We start from the raw sequence: 19702 nt of genomic DNA on the forward strand, positions 1-19702 counted from the left end.
AGCCTCCTGAGTAGCTGGGATTACAGGCGTGCCCCACCATGCTTGGCTAATTTTTGTAATTTTAGTAGAGACAGGGTTTCACTGTGTTGCCCAGACTGGTCTTGAACTCCTGGCCTCAAGCTCTCTGCCACCTTGGCCTCCCAAAGTGCTGGGATTACAGGCATGAGCCACCACGCCCAACCTCTTAATTCTCTTATTTCACTCATTTCCAGCATTTAGAAATTAGTACTCACCCCATGCCTCATTTATCTTATCTGTAAAGTGGAGCAATAGTATACGTGCATGCACTTGTGCATTGATCTAGCCTTCTGCAGATCGGGGCCCAAAGCGCTGTTAGTTCCTTCCCCTGGTCTTCCAGTTGAGCTGGTTTTCCTCTCACCCATCTTCCCCCACCCAGTTCCTGTTCCTTGTCTTTTGACCCTCTTGGGAGCCGAGAAAGGGAGGGACCAGAAAGAGCCACTACACTGGATCTCAAAAGACTTTATTGGGGATGGAATGGGAGGGGGCGACATGCACAGGATGAGAAAACTCATTCCATCCAGGACAACTTAGGGACTCCACAGAAAAGGGCCTGTTTTCCATCCCGGGTCTTCAAAGGAGGAGCTCTCCAGCCAGGCAGGGAGTGGGCCCCAGCTACAGGGCAAGGTCTGAGGGAGGAGATTTTACTATCTCTGGAGACAAAAGGACTTTTGTGTGCTATGATCCCTGGGTGGGATGGGGGGGAGAGGGGAAATGGTTTATTGGAATGAGAGTAAGATTATATGGGAGAAAAAGAATCAGAGATGCAGAGACCAAAACAAAAATAGGCAGAGATAGAACGGACAGTAGACAAGAGAGAGACTGAGGCAGAGATAGAAAGAGAAAAAAAGGCCCAGAGAGAGTCCCCTCAGGCCAACTTTGGTTTTCGCTTCTCAGTTCTGAGAGCCGAGGAAACAGGAAGGAGCTGTGAGAGACCGAGCTCTAACCTTGGCCGTCAAAGACAAGCTGTGCAGCTCTGGGTAAGTTACACCCTGCTCTGATCCTCAGTGTACCCGTCTATAAAAAGGGGGGCCTAGACTCCTTGGTGGCTCCAATACCATGCAGTGGGGGTGGGGGGGCGGATGTCCACAAGCCAATTTCAATGTTTTTTAAAATCATGGGCCTGAAATGTGCCCACCTCAGGGAGCAAATCACAAGTCCTCAAAGGCTGCCCAGAAACTGGTTGACTGTTATGGGATGAATGAAAGCGGGTTTCCTTTCTTTCTTTTTTTTTTTTTTTAGAGTCTCACTCTTTCTCCAGGCTGGAGTGCAGTGGCTGGATCTCTGCTCACTGCAAACTCCACCTCCCAGGTTCAAGCGATTCTCCTGCCTCAGCCTCCCTAGTAGCTGGGATTATAGGCGCGAGCCACCACTCCTGGCTAATTTTCGTATTTTTAGTAGAGACAGAGTTTCACCGTGTTGGCCAGGCTGGTCTCGAAATGTTGACCTCAGGTGATCCACCTGCCTCAGCCTTCCAAAATGCTGGGATTACAGGTGTGAGCCACCGCGCCCGGTGGAGTTCCTTTCATTGGATGGACAAAGTCATTTGGGTTTGACAAAGCCTGAGAGTTACAAAACCAAGGTGCCAGGTTTTTTGTTTGTTCGTTTGTTTCTAAATAGAGATGGGGTATTGCCATGCTTTCCAGGCTGTTCTCCAACTCTAGGACTCAAGTGATTCTCCCACCTCAGCCTCCCAAAATGCTGGGATTATAGGTGTGAGCCATTATGCCTGGTCCTGAGGTGCCAGTTCTATGCCTTCCAGCCTTGGTTCTCTGAGAACTGAATTAGTGAAAGATGCAGGGCTCTTTCCCGGAGGCCCAAGAAAAGAAAGATGCAACTAGGAAAGAAGGAAGGCAAGGAGGTCATTTTCTTTTGACTCATGTTGGACATTTAAGAAAGGGAATCTAGGAGGGAAAATTCAATAGGGGGTGATTCTAACTCATATCCTTTAAAGAAACAATTATTTCTCCACCCAGTTTTTTGAGGTCAGGACATGGAGGGTCAGGCCCAGCTGGAGGCGCACCAAAGCCCAGAGAAAATTCAGAACCATGTGAGCTTGTTGGATTTCAGCCCCTTGAAGCACATGTTGCTATTGCAGCTGCCTTGATAATTGGGGGGACAGGCGGAGCATGGCTTTCCCATCTTGTACGGGGCCTCGCCAATCCAGTTGCCCCTGGAAGAGAAAAGGTCCCAGGGAGACAGAGGAGCATTAAGTGAGTAACCTTCACACAGATGTCCAGATCTTAGCACTGCCACTGACCAGCCCTGGGGACCTGGGGCAAGTCACATCTGCAAGACTTGGTTTCTTTTTTTTTCTTTCCTTTTTTTATTTTTATTTATTTATTTATTTGAGACAGAGTTTTGCTCTGTCACCCATAGCTCACTGCAGCCTTGACATCCTGGGGTCAAGCAATCCTCCCAACTCAGCCTTCTGAGTAGCTAAGACTACAAGCACATGCCACCATGCCTAGCTAATTTTTTAATTATTTGCTGAGATGCGGGTCTCCCTATACTGCTCAGGCTAGTCTCAAACTTCTGGACTCAAGCAGTCCTCCTGCCTCAGCCTCCCAAAGTGCTGAGATTACAGGCATGAGCCACTGTGCCCAACCTGCAAGCCTTGGTTTCTCCTGTAAAACCAAGAGAAGAACCTCCTCTCTCTCTAAGGGATTCAGCAAATATCACATATATGTATGCACCCAGCACTGTGCCTGGTCAATTAGTGGCTCCCCTGTAAGGGTTGATTTTCTTATTCTTTTTGTTTGTTTTGTTTTGAGAGGCAGTCTTGCTCTGTCACCCAGTCGGGAATGCAATGGTGCGATCTTGGCTCACTGCAGCCTCCGCCTCCTGGGTTCAAGCAATTCTCGTGCCTCAGCCTCCTGAGTAGCTGGGATTATAGGCATGTGCCACCACACCTGGTTAATTTTTGTATTTTTAGTAGAGACGGGGTTTCACCATGTTGGCCAGGCTGGTCTCGAACTCCTGACCTCAAGTGATCTGCCCGCCTCGGCCTCCCAAAGTGCTGGAATTACAGTCGTGAGCCACTGCACCCAGCCTTTTTCTCCCTCTTTCTCCTTTCAAAGCCTAAAATTGTTCCTCCAGCTCTTGCTCATGGCTGCCTAATAATCTCACCACTGGCCTGTGGCATTCGTTATCTTTGCCAAGCCCCAGTGCTTTGTTTTCTCCCACCTTAAATGAACACACCTTTGAGCAGAAATATAATCTTTTTTCTCCAAACGTGATTGTTGAGTGACCGTGAGTGAAATCAGCTGAAGTGCTCAGAACAATACTCACTTCTGGTTTCCTAACAGGACTCATTTGATCATTTAGTCATTCAACAAACACTTCTGGAGCACCTATTGATCATCAAGATTTGTGCCAGCTGTTGTCAGTCCACAGTTCTCAAAAGGTGCTCTCAGAAGTTTGGGGGCAGAGAGAGTGGGTGGTGGTGATACCTGGGATGACAGGGAGTTCTTTTTTTGTTTAATTTAACCACTTAGAAAAAAGTTCTGCTTAAAAAACCAAAGGGTTGCAATCGCTATAGTAGAAGGATATAGAAATGAAAATGGTCGATTTCCCACGCCCAAGAGTTTATAACTTAGTTCTAGTCATGGCCATCATTTATTTAGCATGTACTATGGGCAAGGCACCACAGAGGCTTATTTATTTTATTTATTTTATTTTATTTTGAGATAGAGTCTCGCATTGTCGCCCAGGCTAGAGTGCAGTGGCATGATCTCGGGTCACTGCAGCCTCTGCCTCCCGGGTTCAAGCGATTCTCCTGCCTCAGGTACGCACCGCCATGCCCGACTAATGTTTGTACTTTTAGTAGAGATGAGGTTTCACCATGTTGGCCAGGCTGGTCTTGAACTCCTGACCTCAGGTGATCCACTTGCCTCAGCCTCCCAAAGTGCCGGGATTACAGGCATGAGCCACCATGCCCGGCCTCACATTATATTTTAATCCTTAAATTCTGTGAGCCAGGTAGCATTAACCTTAAAGGGGCTGGGCCTGGTGGCTCATGCCTGTAGTCCCAGCACTTTGGGAGACTGAGGTGGGCAGACTGCTTGAGCCCAGGAGGTCCAGACTAGCCTGGACAACATGGCAAGACCGCCATCTCTACAAAAAAAAACAAAAACAAAAAACAAAGCATAAGCCAGGCGTGGTGGTGAATGCCTGTAGTCCCAGCTACTGGGGAGGCTGAGGTGTAAGGATTGCTCGAACCAGGAAGGTGGAGGTTGCAGAGCTGAGATTCTGCCACTGCACTCCAGCCTGGGTGACAGAGCCAGACAGAAGAAAAGAAAGGAGAGGAAAGGAGAAAGGAAAAAGGAGAAAGGGGAAAAGGGAAAGGAAAAAGGGAAAAGGAAAGGGGAAGGAAAGAAAGGAAGGGGAAGGGGAAGGCCAAAGCCTGTCAAGATAAAATGATGTATTCAAATACTTAGTACATGCATTGCAGAGGGGAATCAAACCTAGGCCTGGTAATAACAATAGTAACCAGTCTGTTTTCCCCACTTATTATGAGCCTGGGGGCATTACCTGTGTTATCTCACTCAATTCCCTCAATTCCAAGATTGGGTACTATTTTATTCCCATTTTGCAGATGAAGAAACAGGAATAGAGAAGTAAGATCACACATTTGAACCCTGGTAGTCTTGGCCCCAGAGGCTAAAAATCTTAACAACTATACTGATAACACTCAATGCTTCAAACATTTGATATGTCAACAAACAAACTAGAAAACTTGAGTCTGGGAGGTTGAGGCTGCAGTGAGCTGTGGCCGTGCCACTGTACTTCCAAGCCTAGGTAAGAGAGCAAGACCCTGACTCCAAAAAAAAAAAAAAAAAGAAATTCTAAATATCATTTTTACTTAGAATTTGTTCTTGTTTTTGTGTTTATTGTTGTTGTTGTTTGAGATGGAATCTTGCTCTGTTGCCCAGGCTGGAGTGCAGTGGTGCAATCTCGGCTCACTGCAACCTCCACTTCTGAGGCTCAAGCGATTCTCATGCCTCAGCCTCCCGAGTAGCTGGGATTACAGGCATGCGCCACCATGCCGAGCTAATTTTGGTATTTTTGGTAGACACGAGGTTTCGCCATGTTGGCCAGGCTGGTCTGAAACTCCTAACCTCAGGTGATTCACCCGCCTCGGCCTCCCAAAGTGCTGGGATTGCAGGCGTAAGACACCACGCCCGGCCTGTTCTTGCTTTTCTATGAGAATCTGTAATGTCTGCAAGTTTCATTACGCTTGCTCCCTGTTTCCAAGAGGCTTGTATGCAGGCATCTCCTAAACTCTCCCACCCAGCAAACTGGAGAAGCTAAGCACACTCATTCCTCCTTCCTTTTCTTTGGGATCTGCCTGCCTGCAGGGAGCATGTGTTCTTGGCTGTATTTTTCTTGTCGTAAGGTTAGAGGGCTGGCACTGTACTTGTAAGAAGGGGCCTTTGGCTGTCCAGTGTTACCTGCCACTGGATGTGTAGGTCTAATTCAGTAGCGAGATATTTGTAAGCCTACTTGGCTGGCGTATCGGCAGATCTAAGCCACATTCTCCACTACTGACTTCAGCAACACTGTCTTTCCACCTGTGTCAGTCCTGTCTATTTCCCAGTGATTCTCAAACTTGGGTAAAGGAAAAGGATTATTGGGCTGGGTAGGGTAGCTCACGCTTGTAATCCCAGCACTTTGGGAGACCTTGGCAGGAGGATTGCTTGAGCCTAGGAGTTCAAGACCAGCCTGGGCAACATAGCGAGACCCCATCTCTACAAAAAGTTAGCCAGCCATGGTGGCATGCACCTGTAGTCCCAGCTACTTGAGAGGCTGAAGTGAGGAGGGTTACTTGAGCCCAGTCAGTCGAGGCTGTAGTGAGCTGTGATTGTGCCACTGTACTCCAGCCTGGGTGACAGAGTGAGACCTTGTCTCAAAAAAAGAAGAGAAAATAGGCCAGGCGCAGTGACTCACTCCTGTAATCCCAGCACTTTGGAAGGCCGATGTGGGCAGATCACCTGAGGTTAGGAGTTTGAGACCAGTCTGGCCAACATGGTGAAACTTTGTCTCTAATAAAAATACAACAATTAGCTGGGCGTGGTGGCAGACACTTGTAATCCCAGCTACTCGGGAGGCTGAGGCAGGAGAATTGCTTGAACCTGGGAAGTGGAGGCTGCAGCAAGCTGAGATCATGCCACTGCACTCCAGCCTGGCTGACAGAGAAAGGCCTCTTCTCAAAAAAAAAAAAGAAAGAAAAAATGGATTATTAATTGACTTTTTTTTTTTTTTTTGAGACAGTTTCTCACTCTTACACAGTTTCTCACTCTTGCACAGGCTGGAGTGAGGTAGCATGATAATGGCTCACTGCAGCCTCAACCTCCTGGGCTCAAGTGACCCTCCCACCTCACCCCTCCCCCAGTAGCTAGGACTACAGATGATCACGACACTCAGCTAATTTTTTTTTTTTTTTCCAGAGATGGAGTCTTGCTTTGTTGCCCAGGCTGATCTTGAACTCCTGGGCTCAAGGGATCTGCCCACCTTGGCTTCCCAAAGTGCTGGGATTTCAGGCGTGAGCCACCATGCTCAGCCTTAGTAAACTCTTAAAAAACTACCCAAATTATATGGTATTGAGGGCACTTAGAATGAAGAAGGGATATGGAGCATATCTTTCTTTGAATTCTCAGGACCCACCCGTCTGCCCCAGGGCCCCCTTTGCCTTGGTGCAGGCACTTACTTAATGGCGTAGTTGCAGACCAGGTATGCCGCCTGATGCCAGGTGTTGCCCCAGACGCTGATGCTACTACAGGTGTGGATGGCACAGCCCAGCCGATTGGAGGATGCCCACACCATCTGGTGAAGGACAGAGACAGAGGAGGCTATGAGAAGGGCTCAGTGGGACCCAGGCTCCCTGAGGTTGTACAGTTGCATTAGGTGAGGTCTTCCTGGGAGAGACAGTCTGCCTGTTCCAAGGTGTTGGGGGAGGAAACGGAGGCATTTATATTGCAACATAATGTTTCTCAATCTTTTTTTTATTACAACCAACAGTAAGGAATAATTTTTATATTGTTACAGGTGTACAAACAGACACACACATACACACAATTTGAACAAGGGTTTTATGAATCACTAGCCTTATGTTATCACGTGTGATATATTTTCTTTCTTCTTTCTTTCATTTCATACTGCACTCAGTCAAGTGCAGTCATGAGAAGGGAGTTGGATCTGAAACTGACTGTAGACAATCAATTGAGAGAACTCACTACCTTCAGACTAGCCAATATATTTTCTTTTTTTTGACAGTTACTAATGTTTTTATTTATTTATTTATTTGGAGACAGTCTTGCGGTCACCCAGGCTGGAGTGCAGTGGTGATATCTTGGCTCACTGCAACCTCTGCCTCCCAGATTCAAGTGATTCTCCTGCCTCAGCCTCCCAAGTAGCTGGGGCTACAGGGGTGCACCACCATGCCTGGCTAATTTTATGTATTTTTAGTAGAGATGGGGTTTTGCCATGTTGTCCAGGCTGGTCTTGAACTCCTGACCTCAGGTGATCCACCCGCCTCGGCCTCCCAAAGTGCTGGGATAACAGGTGCAAGCCACCATTCCCGGCCATCTAATGTTTTTAATAATTTGAAATAAAGTATCTGGGTTTCTTCTTTTTTTTTTTTTTTCTTTTTTGGATTTTTTAACTTTTGTTTTAAGTTCAGGGGGACATGTTCAGGTTTGTTACATAGGTAAACTCCTGTCACGGGAGTTCATACAGATTATTTCATCCCCAGGAATTAGGCCTAGTACTCGTTAATTTTCCTGATGCTTTCCTCCTGCCCTCCACCCTCTGACAGGCCCCAGTGTGTGTTGCTCCCCTCCCTGTGTCCATGTGTTCTCATCATTTAGCTCCCACTTATACATGAGAACATGCGGTATTTGGTTTTCTGTTCCTGCATTAGTTTGCTAAAGGATAATGGCCTCCAGCTCCATCCATGTTCCTGCAAAATACGTGATCTTGTTCTTTTTTATTAGCCAATATATTTTTCTTTCTTTTCTTTCTTTCTCTCTCTCTCTTTCTTTCTTTCTTTCTCTCTTTCTTTCTTTCTTTCTCTCTTTCTTTCTTTCTTTCTCTTTCTTTCTTTCTTTTTCTTTCCCTTCTTTTTTTCTTTCTTTCTTTTTTTCTTTCCTTTGTTTCCAGAAAAGAGTCTTGCTCTTTTCTTTCCAGAAAGAGTCTTGCTCTGTCGCCTAGGCTATAGTGCAGTGGCTCACTGTAACCTCTGTCTCCTGGGTTCAAGTGATTCTCCTGCCTCAGCCTGCCGAGTAGCTGGGATTACAGGTGCCCACCAGAACACCTAGCTGATTTTTTGGATTTTTAGTAGAGATGGGGTTTCATCATGTTGGCCAGGCTGGTCTTGAACTCCTGACCTCAGGTGATCTGCCCACCTCAGCCTCCCAAAGTGCTATGATTACAGGCATGAGCCACCGCACCCGGCCAGCCAACATATTTTCTATACTTTTCTATTCATTTCCTTTTTAAATTATTATTATTTTTAGAGAGGTGGGTCTCACTGTCACCCAGGCTGGAGTGCAGTGGTGGGATCATAGTCCACCGCAACCTCAACCTCCTGGGCTCAAGTGATCCTCCTGCCTCAGCCTCCCAAGTAGCTGGGACTAAAGGTGTGTGCTACCAAGCCTCACTATTTTTTTTTTTTTTTAAGACGGAGTCTTGCTCTGTTGCCCAGGCTGGAGTACAATAGTGCGATCTCGGCTCACTGCAACCTCCGCCTCCTGGGTTCAAGTGATTCTCCTGCCTCAGCCTCCTGAGTAGCTGAGATTACAGGCACATGCCACCACACCCTGCTAACTTTTTGTATTTTCAGTAGAGACAGGGTTTCACCGTGTTAGCCAGGATGGTCTCGATCTCCTGACCTCGTGATCCACCCCCTTGGCCTCCCAAAGTGCTGGAATTACAGGCGTGAGCCACCTTACCCGGCACGCCTCACTATTTTTAAAAAGGTTATAGAAATGAGGTCTTTCTATGTTGCCTAGGCTCGTCTCAAACTCCTGCGTTCAGGAAATCCTGCCATCTCAGCCTCTCAAGTTACTGGGATTACAAGCGTGAGCCACTGCACCCAGTCATTTTCTTTCTTTATATATATATAACTTTTAATTTTTTTGGGGGGGGGGACGGAGTTTCACTTGAACCTAGGAGGTAGAGGTTACAGTGAGCCGAGATCTCGCCACTATACTCCAGCCTCAGCAACAGAGTGAGACTCTGTCTCAAAAAACAAACAAACAAAAAAACAAAAACAAAAAAGATTCACCTCAATTCATTGTGCACACAACTTTCCAGGAATATGCTTCTTTGGTGAAAAGAAGCTCATAAAGGTCTTTGTTTGCATTCTCATTTCTGCTCCACACATTCCTTTTCTTCTAAGGCACCAGGATGTGTTATCCCAGGGGCCGTCAGCCCTGACGGAGGAGTACCTGGGTATAATGGGAGCAGGTGGGGCCATCGCAGCGCCAGGGGCAGTGTGGGTTACAGTCCCTCGGGGCCGGAAACAAGTAATGCCACTTCTCCTCAGACCAGGACTTCATGAGATCCACCACGGACCGGTACCTGGGGAGGCGGGGGACACGGAAGAAGCTGGGTGAGAGGATGGAAAAGCGGCTCGGCCGCCAACTCGCTGGTGACCTTGGGTGATCACTTTGCTTCTTTTCCCCCATCTCAGTTTCCTATCTGTGAGCAGGAGGGCGGTGGCCCTGCCTCACAGGCATGTTCTGAACCCATATGAAGTGCCTCCCTGTACCTGGCAAGTGGTAAGTCCTCAAAAAAGCATACGTGTTACTGTTAAACAGAGGGCCGGGCAGGAGGTACATCTGACAGGGGAGCTTGCATTTTTAGGAAAGGAAGGGCTCCTCGGACGATCTCCTAGGCCTCTGAGATGTGAGGAAAAGGCAGATACCGGTGTGTCACCCAGAGATAACCTCTGCAGTCTGAAAAGCCATCTGGGAGGACCTGAGGGCTTTTTCTTTTTTTTGAGATGGAGTCTTGCTCTGTTGCCCAGGCTGGAGTGCAGCGGTGTGATCTCAGCTCACTACAGCTTCTGCCTTCTGGGTTCAAGCAATTCTTGTGCCTCAGCCTCCCAAGTGGCTGCGACTGCAGGTATGCACCACCATGCCTGGCTAATTTTTGTATTTTTAGTACAGATGAGATTTCACTATGTTGGCCAGGCTGGTCTCGAACTCCTGACCTCAGGTGATCCGCTCGCTTCTGCCTCCCAAAGTGCCGGGATTACAGGCATGAGCCACCGCACCCGGCCTTTGAGGGCTTTTTCTATCACACATATTTGACAGGGGGACAAATATATAAAAATGTACATAAATGACTAAAGAGGGAGAAAATCTGGAAGAATGCACATTCATAATTTACGACAGCATAGCTTCGTCTCTAACACCGCTTTCTTTTCTCTCTGTGAGCCTCTCAAATGGTGGCCATGGGTAGGGGTGGAGTCTGGCAGGAAGAGTTCAGTGGCAGGGGAGAGGGGAAGTGAAATGGAGGCAGGACTGAATCACCCGATGTCTGCTCTGTAGGGCTCTGAGTGACCATTCACGGCTCTCAGAGGCTGGTGCTGGTTGTGACCAGTGAAGGACAAGAAAAAACGCAGACAGGGCCCTGAATTTCCACTAAGCTCACTTGAAAGGACTGGCCTTAATTCCTTCCCACTCTCCCTGGGGTGATGTCAGAATGGTGAGGATGGGAAGGTAGTTGTTTTTCTAACATCCTTATTTGGCAAAATAAAAATCTGACAATTGTGTGGCAGTCTCACAGATTTCTTTTTGCAATTTTATAGGCCTGTGAAATCCGCAAGTCTGGAAAGAACTGAGGTAGGCTAACAATTTTGTTTTACAAACAGGGACACCAAGGTTTAGAAAGTTTAGAAAGTGGAAATAACTTCCCAAGACCACCCAGATCAGAAGGTCCCCGGATTCTGACTTGAGAGTCAGAATGGCGGTGAGAAGGTCAGGCCAGAAGGATGGGTTTGCCATTCTCAGACTTATCTTTATTTTATTTTATCCCCTTATCTTTATTCTATTTTATTGACTTATTATTTTTGAGACACAGTCTCACTCTGTCACTCAGGCTAGAGTGCAGTGGCGCAATCTCAGCTCACTGCAACCTCCACCTCCCGGGTTCAAGCGATTCTCCTGTCTCAGCCTCCCGAGTAGCTGGGATTACAGGCATGAGCCACCATGCTGAGCTAATTTTTGTATTTTTAGTAGAGACGGGGTTTCACCATGCTGGCCAGACTGGTCTTAAACTACTGACCTGAAGTGATCTGCCCGCCTCAGCCTCCCAAAGTGCCGGGATTACAGGTGTGACCCACTGTGCCCAGCCCCCTTATCCTATTTTCTGAGTCTTTCAATCCCTCCTCACTTTCCACCACAATCTGTGCACTTGTTTGTTCTCAAAACAAAACAAGACTTGCCTCAATTCAATGTATACACAACTTTGTTAGGGTTTTGCCTGCCCCTCCTAACTAGAATGCAGGCTCCCTGCAGGTGAAGAGCTTGTCTGCCTTGCTCACCACTGTATCCCAGTGTCAAGTGCAGCAGCTTGTACAGAGTAAGTGTTCAATGAGTGTTTGTTGAATGACTGAGTGAAGGAAGGGCAGAAGGTCACTCACTGGCCAGAATGGATGGAGAGGTTCTGGCCCACGTATCTCATCAGCTGTGAAGGCCCATGTGCCCAGATGCACTGGGTGGCCCAGGCCTCGGCAGCCCTGGCCAGCCTCTTGTCCCAGACCTGGGGAAAGAAAGGCAATGAAATTCCCCAGGGGAATAGCCACCATCGTCACAACCGTGTCCAGAGATGCACATTTACCTGGTGCCGTTTCTATCCCATCTCCCTGGAACCCTACAACAAACCCACATGACAAAGTAGAAGACTAAGGCTTAGCTCGCTGATAACTTGAAGGGCAACCATGAGTCCACACCAGAGCTGGGGTCCACACCCAGATCTCTTGACTCTGAGCTTGGGCTCTGCTCTGAGCAGGTCCCAGGGTGTTCGTACAGGAGTTCTCAGCAGTCCCTAGAAGTGACCAAACCCAGAAGGATGAGAAAATAACTAATTCTTAAATTGTACTTATAGTATTTTCTTTTTCTTTCTTTCTTTTTTTCTTTTCTTTTCTTTTTTGAGACAGGATCTCACTCTGTCACCCAAGCTGGAGTGCAGTGGCACGATCGCAGCTCACTGCAACCTCTGCCTCCTGGTTCAAGCGATCCTCCCACCTCAGCCTCCTGAGTAGCTGGGACTGCAGGCGCGTGCCACCACACCTGGCTAATTTTTGTAGAGATGGGGTTTTGCCATGTTGCCCAGGCTGGTCTCCAACTCCTGGCCTCAAACAATTCACCTGCCTCAGCATCCCAAAGTGCTGGGATTACAGGGCACTTCGGGAGGCTGAAGCAGGTGGATTGCATCTGGCGATCCGCATTTTCTAAATGTGTTTATTTTAACATTAAAAATGTTTAATTCAAAAGCTTTTTTAAATCGTGAAAATATGCATAATTTTAATATGTAAGATATTCGCCTGGGCACAGTGGCTCACGCCTGTAGTCTCAGCACTTTTGGGAGGCTGAGGCAGGCAGATCACTTGAGGTCAGGAGTTTGAGACCATCCTGGCCAACATGGAGAAACCCCCTCTCTACTAAAAATACAAAAATTAGGCTGGGCATGGTGGCTCACATCTGTAATCCCAGCACTTTGGGAGGCCGAGGTGGGCGGATCACCTGAGGTCAGGAGTTCGAGACTAGCCTGGCCAACATGGTGAAACCCTGTCTCTACTAAAAATATAAAAATTAGCCGGGTGTGGTGGCGGGCACCTATAATCCCAGCTACTTGGGAGGCTGAGGCAGGAGAATCGCTTGAACCTGGGAGACCAAGGTTGCAGTGAGCCGAGACCACACCATTGTACTCCATCCTGGGTAACAATAGTGAAACTCTGTCTTCAAAAATAATAATAATAATAATACAAAAATCAGTCAGGCGTGGTGGCATGCACCTGTGGTCCCAGCTACTTGGGAGGGTGAGGCACGAGAATTGCTTGAACTCAGGAGGCAGAGGTTGTAGTGAGCTAAGATTGTGCCACTACACTCCAGCTTGGGCAACAGAGGGAGATTCCATGTCAACAACAATAAAAATAGATAACCAAGGAGGAACAGTAGAAAGTCTCATCTCTCTCCTATACTTCTCCCCCAACCCCACCACCCTGCATGCCGTCCCAAGAGGCAGTCACCACTGCTTCTTCTGTCCTCTGTATACAGGTATATATTCTATACCTGTACAAGCAGTTCTCTCTATATAGACACACACACACACACACACACATCTGTATATACTTTGGCAAATGGCAGCATTCTATTCTTTTTTTTTTTTTTTTTTTTTTGAGACGGAGTCTCGCTCTGTCGCCCAGGCTGGAGTGCAGTGGTGCGATCTCGGCTCACTGCAAGCTCCGCCTCCCGGGTTCATGCCATTCTCCTGCCTCAGCCTCCCGAGTAGCTAGCTGGGACTACAGGTGCCCGCCACCACGCCCGGCTAATTTTTTGTATTTTTAGTAGAGACGGGGTTTCACCGTGTTAGCCAGGATGGTCTCGATCTCCTGACCTTGTGATCCACCCACCTCGGCCTCCCAAAGTGCTGGGATTATAGGCGTGAGCCTCCGCGCCCGGCCGGCAGCATTCTATTCTGCACCTTGCTCTTTTGTCTTAGTGATTAGTCCCCATCACTACATGGTGAATGCCCTCCTAATCCTAACAGTTTTGTAATTTTCCAACGTGTGATTTCCCCAAGTTTTATAACCAGAAAATATGTCAATAAAATACTAGTTTCCTTCCATCTCTGACTTCCTGGGATTCTCTGAGATAGGATTTTTTCATTCATAAAATATCAAACAACATCTCTAGGCACTGAGGACTCAGGGTAGCAAGGCAACAAGGCCTTCAACAAGTCATTGATCATTACATTCCTGGTCAGTGTGAGAGTGAGAAATGGGAGCCAAACTTTCTTGGGGCAGTGAGAGAAGGGCTGCTAGGGCCTATTCTGTGAATAGAAGTCAGCTAGAGAGGGAGAAATGGGGCATCCAAAGAGGGGTCCAGGTATCTTCCCAGGGTTGTCTGGCCCAATTTTTTTTTTTATTTTTAGATGGAGTTTCGCTCTTGTCATCCAGGCTGGCAGGATCTCGGCTCACTGCAACCTCTGCCTCTCAAGTAGCTTGGGATTACAGGCGCCCATCACCACACCCAGCTAATTTTTGTATTTTTAGTACAGACTGGGTTTCACTATGTTGGCCAGGCTGGTCTGGAACTCCTGACCTCAGGTGATCCATCCACCTCGGCCTCCCAAAGTGCTGGGATTACTGGCGTGAGCCACTGCGCCCAGCTGTCTGGCTCAGTCTTTTAGAGAGAGCAGAGGAATGCTTCCCTCATGCCACAAAGGGGTAAACTGAGGGAAGGAGCAGGCTAAACATCAGACCTACATGTTCAGGCCCTCCTTGGAGTCTCTGGTGAGACATCTAACCCTCTCCGCTCCATGTCGCCTGCAATCATTAAACACCTGTTGAGGCAGGTGCCACACACACACAACGGGTGCTCAATAAATGTGCCATTTGTTTGAAAAATGGAGGGCATTCCAGGTGCTAATGAATGAATGAGTGAGTCAATGACTCCCCTGCGCTCTAGCTGCCTGCCATCCCAGCTCCTATTCCCGTCCCTCCCAACACCGTATTGCCTCCTCACATTATCATATATATTAATATCTTGTTGTTCATGCTTGTTTTCTCTTATTCCCACTAAAATGTCAGCTCCATGAAGGAAGGGGCCTTGTCCATTCAGTTCCCAGCAGTATCCACAAGGCTTAGCACGGTGCCTGGTTCCAAGTGTAGTCCAAATATAAGTCAATGGATACGATGAAAAAGTTAAGTTTTCAGGCTATCGAGTGGCATGTGTTGGTCTTTCAGGGGGCAGACTGGCAAACTCTTTCCCTAGAGACATCTCTGGGTGGGCTGGAAACCCATCCCTCTAGGCTGGTTTTGGACAGTGGCCCTGGGGGAGAAGCTGTAAGCAAAAGGTTGGTGCCCTCCTCTGACTTCTTGGGGGCTGGAGTGAGAGCCACCAGCCCTGCCTCTTTGAGGGGAGACATCCCAGCTTCCTCTGCTAGTCAGCTGCTGGTTTTCCTCAGCCTGAGATTCCCCAGTACCTGTCCCCACTGCTCCAAGCCTGCCTCCAGGGGCTTGCAGAGGATGGTGTGGGTGTGTCAGTCAAACCCTTAGGGTAAAGAGACAATAGCATAGAAAGCACCAGCCACGCACCCCCTGCAGGTCCCCAGTGTGGGGAGCCAAAATTCTTGGGTAGGGAATTGTGATGGTTACAGTTGTGATGATGCCAGGTGGCAGCAGGCAGACCTGGATTGAAATCCTGGCTGGGTGACCTTGGGCAAATTAATTCTCTGAGTCTCAGTTTCTTCCTCTGGAAAATGGAGATGATACTCACGTGCAGTGCCTGGCGCACAGAGCCGCCCCTTACATAGTAGTCCCATGCCTGACTCACTGGAAGAGCTGTGCAACCTTCTTGGTTTCCTCATCTGTAAAATGGGCAGATTAACTCCTGCCCTTTCTACAGGTCAACACCCAGATACTGGCTAGTGGGGCCAGGCAGGCAAGTGGTCCAGCTCTTCAAAGCCAGTCATTCTAGGCCAAGATGAGTCGGCTGCGTTTGCCGGAAGGGACACTGTGGGGGGTTGGGGGCAGGTACAGTGACTCACCATGTATTCCATGTTGGCGGCAGGTGGGTACACGCTGGCCCGGATGTGGTTGTGATAATCCAGTAAGGCATTCATGTCTCTCACAGCGATGTGGCGCTTCCGGCGGTACCTGGGCACCTCCAGGCCACTCAGGAGCCGCACAGCTGTGCTCTCGGGCTGGGCCAGGGCTGGGGTAGCATTAGGCATTATCAAGGCATTCACTGCCTGGCCAGCCCAGAAGAGGAGGCCTGCCAGGCCCACGGTGCTGGGCAGCAGGGGCATAGCTGGATGGAGGAGTCACAGGTCTGCCTTGTGCAATCAGAGCCAGCTGCCTGGAAGGGGCAGGCATGAGAGCACCAGACCCTGAGCGTTCTCCAGCAGTGCCGACCCAGAGGATGCTGCCTCCTGGGAACTTGGCAAAGACCTCCAGATGCAGCTCTGGTCCAGATGCCCAGCACCCCTTCCTTTCCACCCCAGGGGACTGAGTGGGTTGGGCAAGGGGAAGAAATGCCCAGACAGTGGCTAATCCAGACATGGCCCTGGGGTGAGATGGTGCCACCACTTCAAAGCCAGGGCTCTGTCCCTCCAGCCCAGGAGACAGACAGCAGCCCTCTCCAGCCTAGACATCCTCTTCACCAATCCTGCTTGAGCGGGCTTAGTCAGTGCCCTCAGAGGGCAGGGCCCACTTTACCCCAGGGCATATTGCAGGGTCCTTTTGTCCCTGCTTTGCTGCAATTTAGGAATTGAGAATGAGACACAGAGAAAACCCAATGGCAGAGAATGAAAGAGGCAGAGAAAAAAGAGAGACCAAAAAGGGGACAGAAAAAAAGAGTTACAGAGAAAAAAGAATGAGAAATAGAAAGGTAAAGAGATAAGAGAGAATGAGAGAGAGGCAACGATGTGGCTGGGGGAGGACAGAAATAGAGAGAGAGGCAGAAACAGAAGAAGGAGCAAGAAATCGACTTAGAGACAGAGAAGCATGAGAGACCAGGCAGGAGGCTCCAACGGTGTATACCCAGGACGGGCAGCACAAACGGCGGCAGGCGGCAGCCCAGGAGGCTGGGGACCTCCGCAGACACCCTGGCCCACCTGGCGGCGCAGCGACTTTAACAGTCCCCTGGGCGCTGTTGGCATCTGATGTCCCTGGCCCCACGGCCCCCTCCCCTTCCAGCCAGGCCAGACTCCTGCAGGGAGGCTCCGCCTTCTGCTTGATGGGCTTTTCTGTCCCGCCCCTCTATCTCTCTGCTTTCACCTGAAGCTTGTAGGGCTGGGCCTGGGCGAATGGTCAGGGTAGTGATGTGGCAATAGGGCAGGGATTCCAGGAAAAAATGCTCATCCCCTACGGGAGATCCCAGACCCCAAGGCTTCTCTCTGCCTTCCACATCCTGACATATTAAGGCCACCTTGCATCTGGAGAGTATTTTCTGACTTTTCCCTACAACACCCTCCAGCCTTGGAGTACACAGTTAATATGGCCCATCTAGTGAGCCCCTGCTATGTGCCAAGCCCAGGGTTGAGTGCTTTACAAACAAGCTCAGCCAACCCTCAGAAGCAGGTACTATAGCTCCCCATTTCACAGATGAGGAAACTGAGCCCCAGAGAGGAGAAAGAACAAGCCCAAAGTCAAGCCAGCCAGTCTGCAATCACGCCAGGATTTAAATCCAGATCTGACCCCAGGCCTGGTTAGTATCTAAAAAGGATGCCTTTTCCTTTTCCTTTTCCTTTTGCTTTTCCTTTCCTTTCCTTCTTTTTTTCTTTCTTTTTGTTTTTTGCCTCACTTTGTCACCCAGGCTGGAGTGCAGTGGCACAATCTCGGCTCACTGCAACCTCAATTCTCCTGCCTCAGCCTCCTAAGTAGCTGGGACTACAGGTGCACACCACCACACCTGGCTAATTTTTGTATTTTTTAGTAGGGATGGAGTTTCACCATATCGGACAGGCTGTCTTTCTTTTTTTTTCTTTTGAGACAGAGTCTCGCTGTGTCGTCCAGGCTGGAGTGCAGTGGCACAATCTCGGCTCACTGCAACCTCCACCTCCCAGGCTCAGGTGATCCTCCCATCTCAGCCTCCTGAATAGCTGGGACCATGGGCATGCACCACCACACTTGGCTAATTTTTTTGTATGAGCCAAAGATGCCATTTTCTAACCAAACCAAATGTAGATGCATAAGGAAAAAAAGCCTAGGGTGATGTTCGTCATGATGCCACTCAAACACAGCCTATTCATTAGCAAATGAATTAAGCCCACGAATCTGGGTTCAAATCTCCATTATCCCACCCCCTCACTAACTAGGTGTTGGGCACATTACTCAACCATTGTGTGCCTCATCTGTAAAATGGGAGAAATAATGGTGCCTACCTTGTAGCACTGCTGCGAAGATGAAATGAGTGAACATTTGTGGAGCCTTAGTACAGTGGCTGGCACACAGTATGCACTCCAGGAATGTGTGTGTGAAGGTGTTTGTGTGTACATGTGTGTACTTGTGAGAGTATGTATGCACTTGTGTGTGTGTGTGCAAGTATACTTACATGCGTGTGTGTTTGAGTGTTCTTGGGTCACATGTGTCCCCAGGTGAATGTATAAGTATGTAGATAATGGACGTGTGTGTGTGTGTGTGTGTGTTTAAAGTCTCGTTGGTCTCTGAGTTGCTGAAGTCCTAGGTTAAGAAAGAGTTCAATTTTCTCCTCTTTCATTACTTGTATTCCCCCAAAATAACAAGCATTACTTTTGTAATCGAAGGGGATAGACTTACAAAAGAAAGGTGTTATATAAAAAACACAGGTGAAGAATTTGCAATCCTCAGACTATTCTTCTAGCAAGCTCTGAGGATTCCCAGGCTGAACATAGTCTCGGGGCAGCAGGCCAAACCCCGGGCCAGCTGGCGAAGCAGGCTGGGGGCTGGGACTGGGCTATTTCAGACGGGTCCTCTCCAGACACGTGGAATTCCCACCACAGGCAGCCCAGACAGTGCGGCTGCCAAAGCACACACCTTCCTGCTGGAGCAGTGATGGCTGGATGCTGGGGAAAGTGGGGAGGGCAGAGCAGTGAGGGGTGAGGGCTGCGATCCCTGACCCCTATGGGGGCTCTCCCACTGTGCCAGAAGGACAAGAGAGACTGGTTCGATCTAGCCCCCTCTCTGCCTCCAGTGTGCTGGGTGTCTTGAGGCAAGTTCTTATCCTTCTTTGGGCCTTGGATGCCCCGCTGAAGAAGCTGAATTGAAGCTGCTGCCCCCATTGAAGAAGGCTGTTCCCAGTTTCGCTTTGGTAGGTTTCCAATTCTGGCTCTTCTGACTACAACAGGCTGGGATCTTCGATACACTAGGGCAAATTCTGCTGGCCAGGGAAGGCAGATACAAACAGCCTTGGCACTTAGGAACCGAGGAGTGTCAACAAGTAAGCCCGGCTCTCTCAGAACGCATAGCACAAGCCACTCCTATGTAACTAGCACTTTGCACTGGCTCAGAACTTCACATCCTCAATTCACTTGGGCCTCATAGCTGCCTTTGGGGTAGTGACTCCACCCATTGTACAGATGAAGATACCAAGGCACACGTGAGCCTCAGTGACTTGTCCTAGGGATGGAGACTGTTTGTGTGGTAACCTGGGTCCTGGCAGTGAACGTCCTCGCACATGTGCAGAAGGCACATGCATCTGCTGTATGCACAACACACACAACATGTATGTGCACACACACACACACGTTTGTGCACACACTCAAATAAGCACATTCCTTCCCACAAATCACAGAGCTCATCCCCGCCAGGCCCTCATATCCTCTCCATTGTACACCACAGGTGTCCTGAATAAATATACAGAAACCCACAGGTTACACACTTAAGCATGTCTACTACATATAAGCTGATGGTATTAGCTACTTTCTCATAAGTGGCCAGCACTGTTTTAAGCACATTACATGGGCAATCTCA

General features: G+C 48.8%; 1 protein-coding gene across 1 annotated transcript; it reads right to left on the reverse strand.

The window, feature by feature from the left end:
- Window positions 1-1611: 1611 nt before the first annotated feature.
- R3HDML (R3H domain containing like) lies at window positions 1612-16174 on the reverse strand. The gene is made up of 5 exons (XM_055266425.2): window positions 15799-16174; window positions 11669-11787; window positions 9468-9600; window positions 6728-6843; window positions 1612-2191 (listed from the first exon to the last, which is right to left on the reverse strand). Exons 1-5 carry the CDS (start codon window positions 16057-16059, stop codon window positions 2059-2061), a joined length of 762 nt encoding a protein of 253 aa, XP_055122400.1. The 5' UTR covers window positions 16060-16174; the 3' UTR covers window positions 1612-2058.
- Window positions 16175-19702: the final 3528 nt, after the last annotated feature.

The sequence above is a fragment of the Symphalangus syndactylus genome, chromosome 24, assembly GCF_028878055.3.
Source record: "Symphalangus syndactylus isolate Jambi chromosome 24, NHGRI_mSymSyn1-v2.1_pri, whole genome shotgun sequence".
NCBI classification, from domain to species: domain Eukaryota; kingdom Metazoa; phylum Chordata; class Mammalia; order Primates; family Hylobatidae; genus Symphalangus; species Symphalangus syndactylus.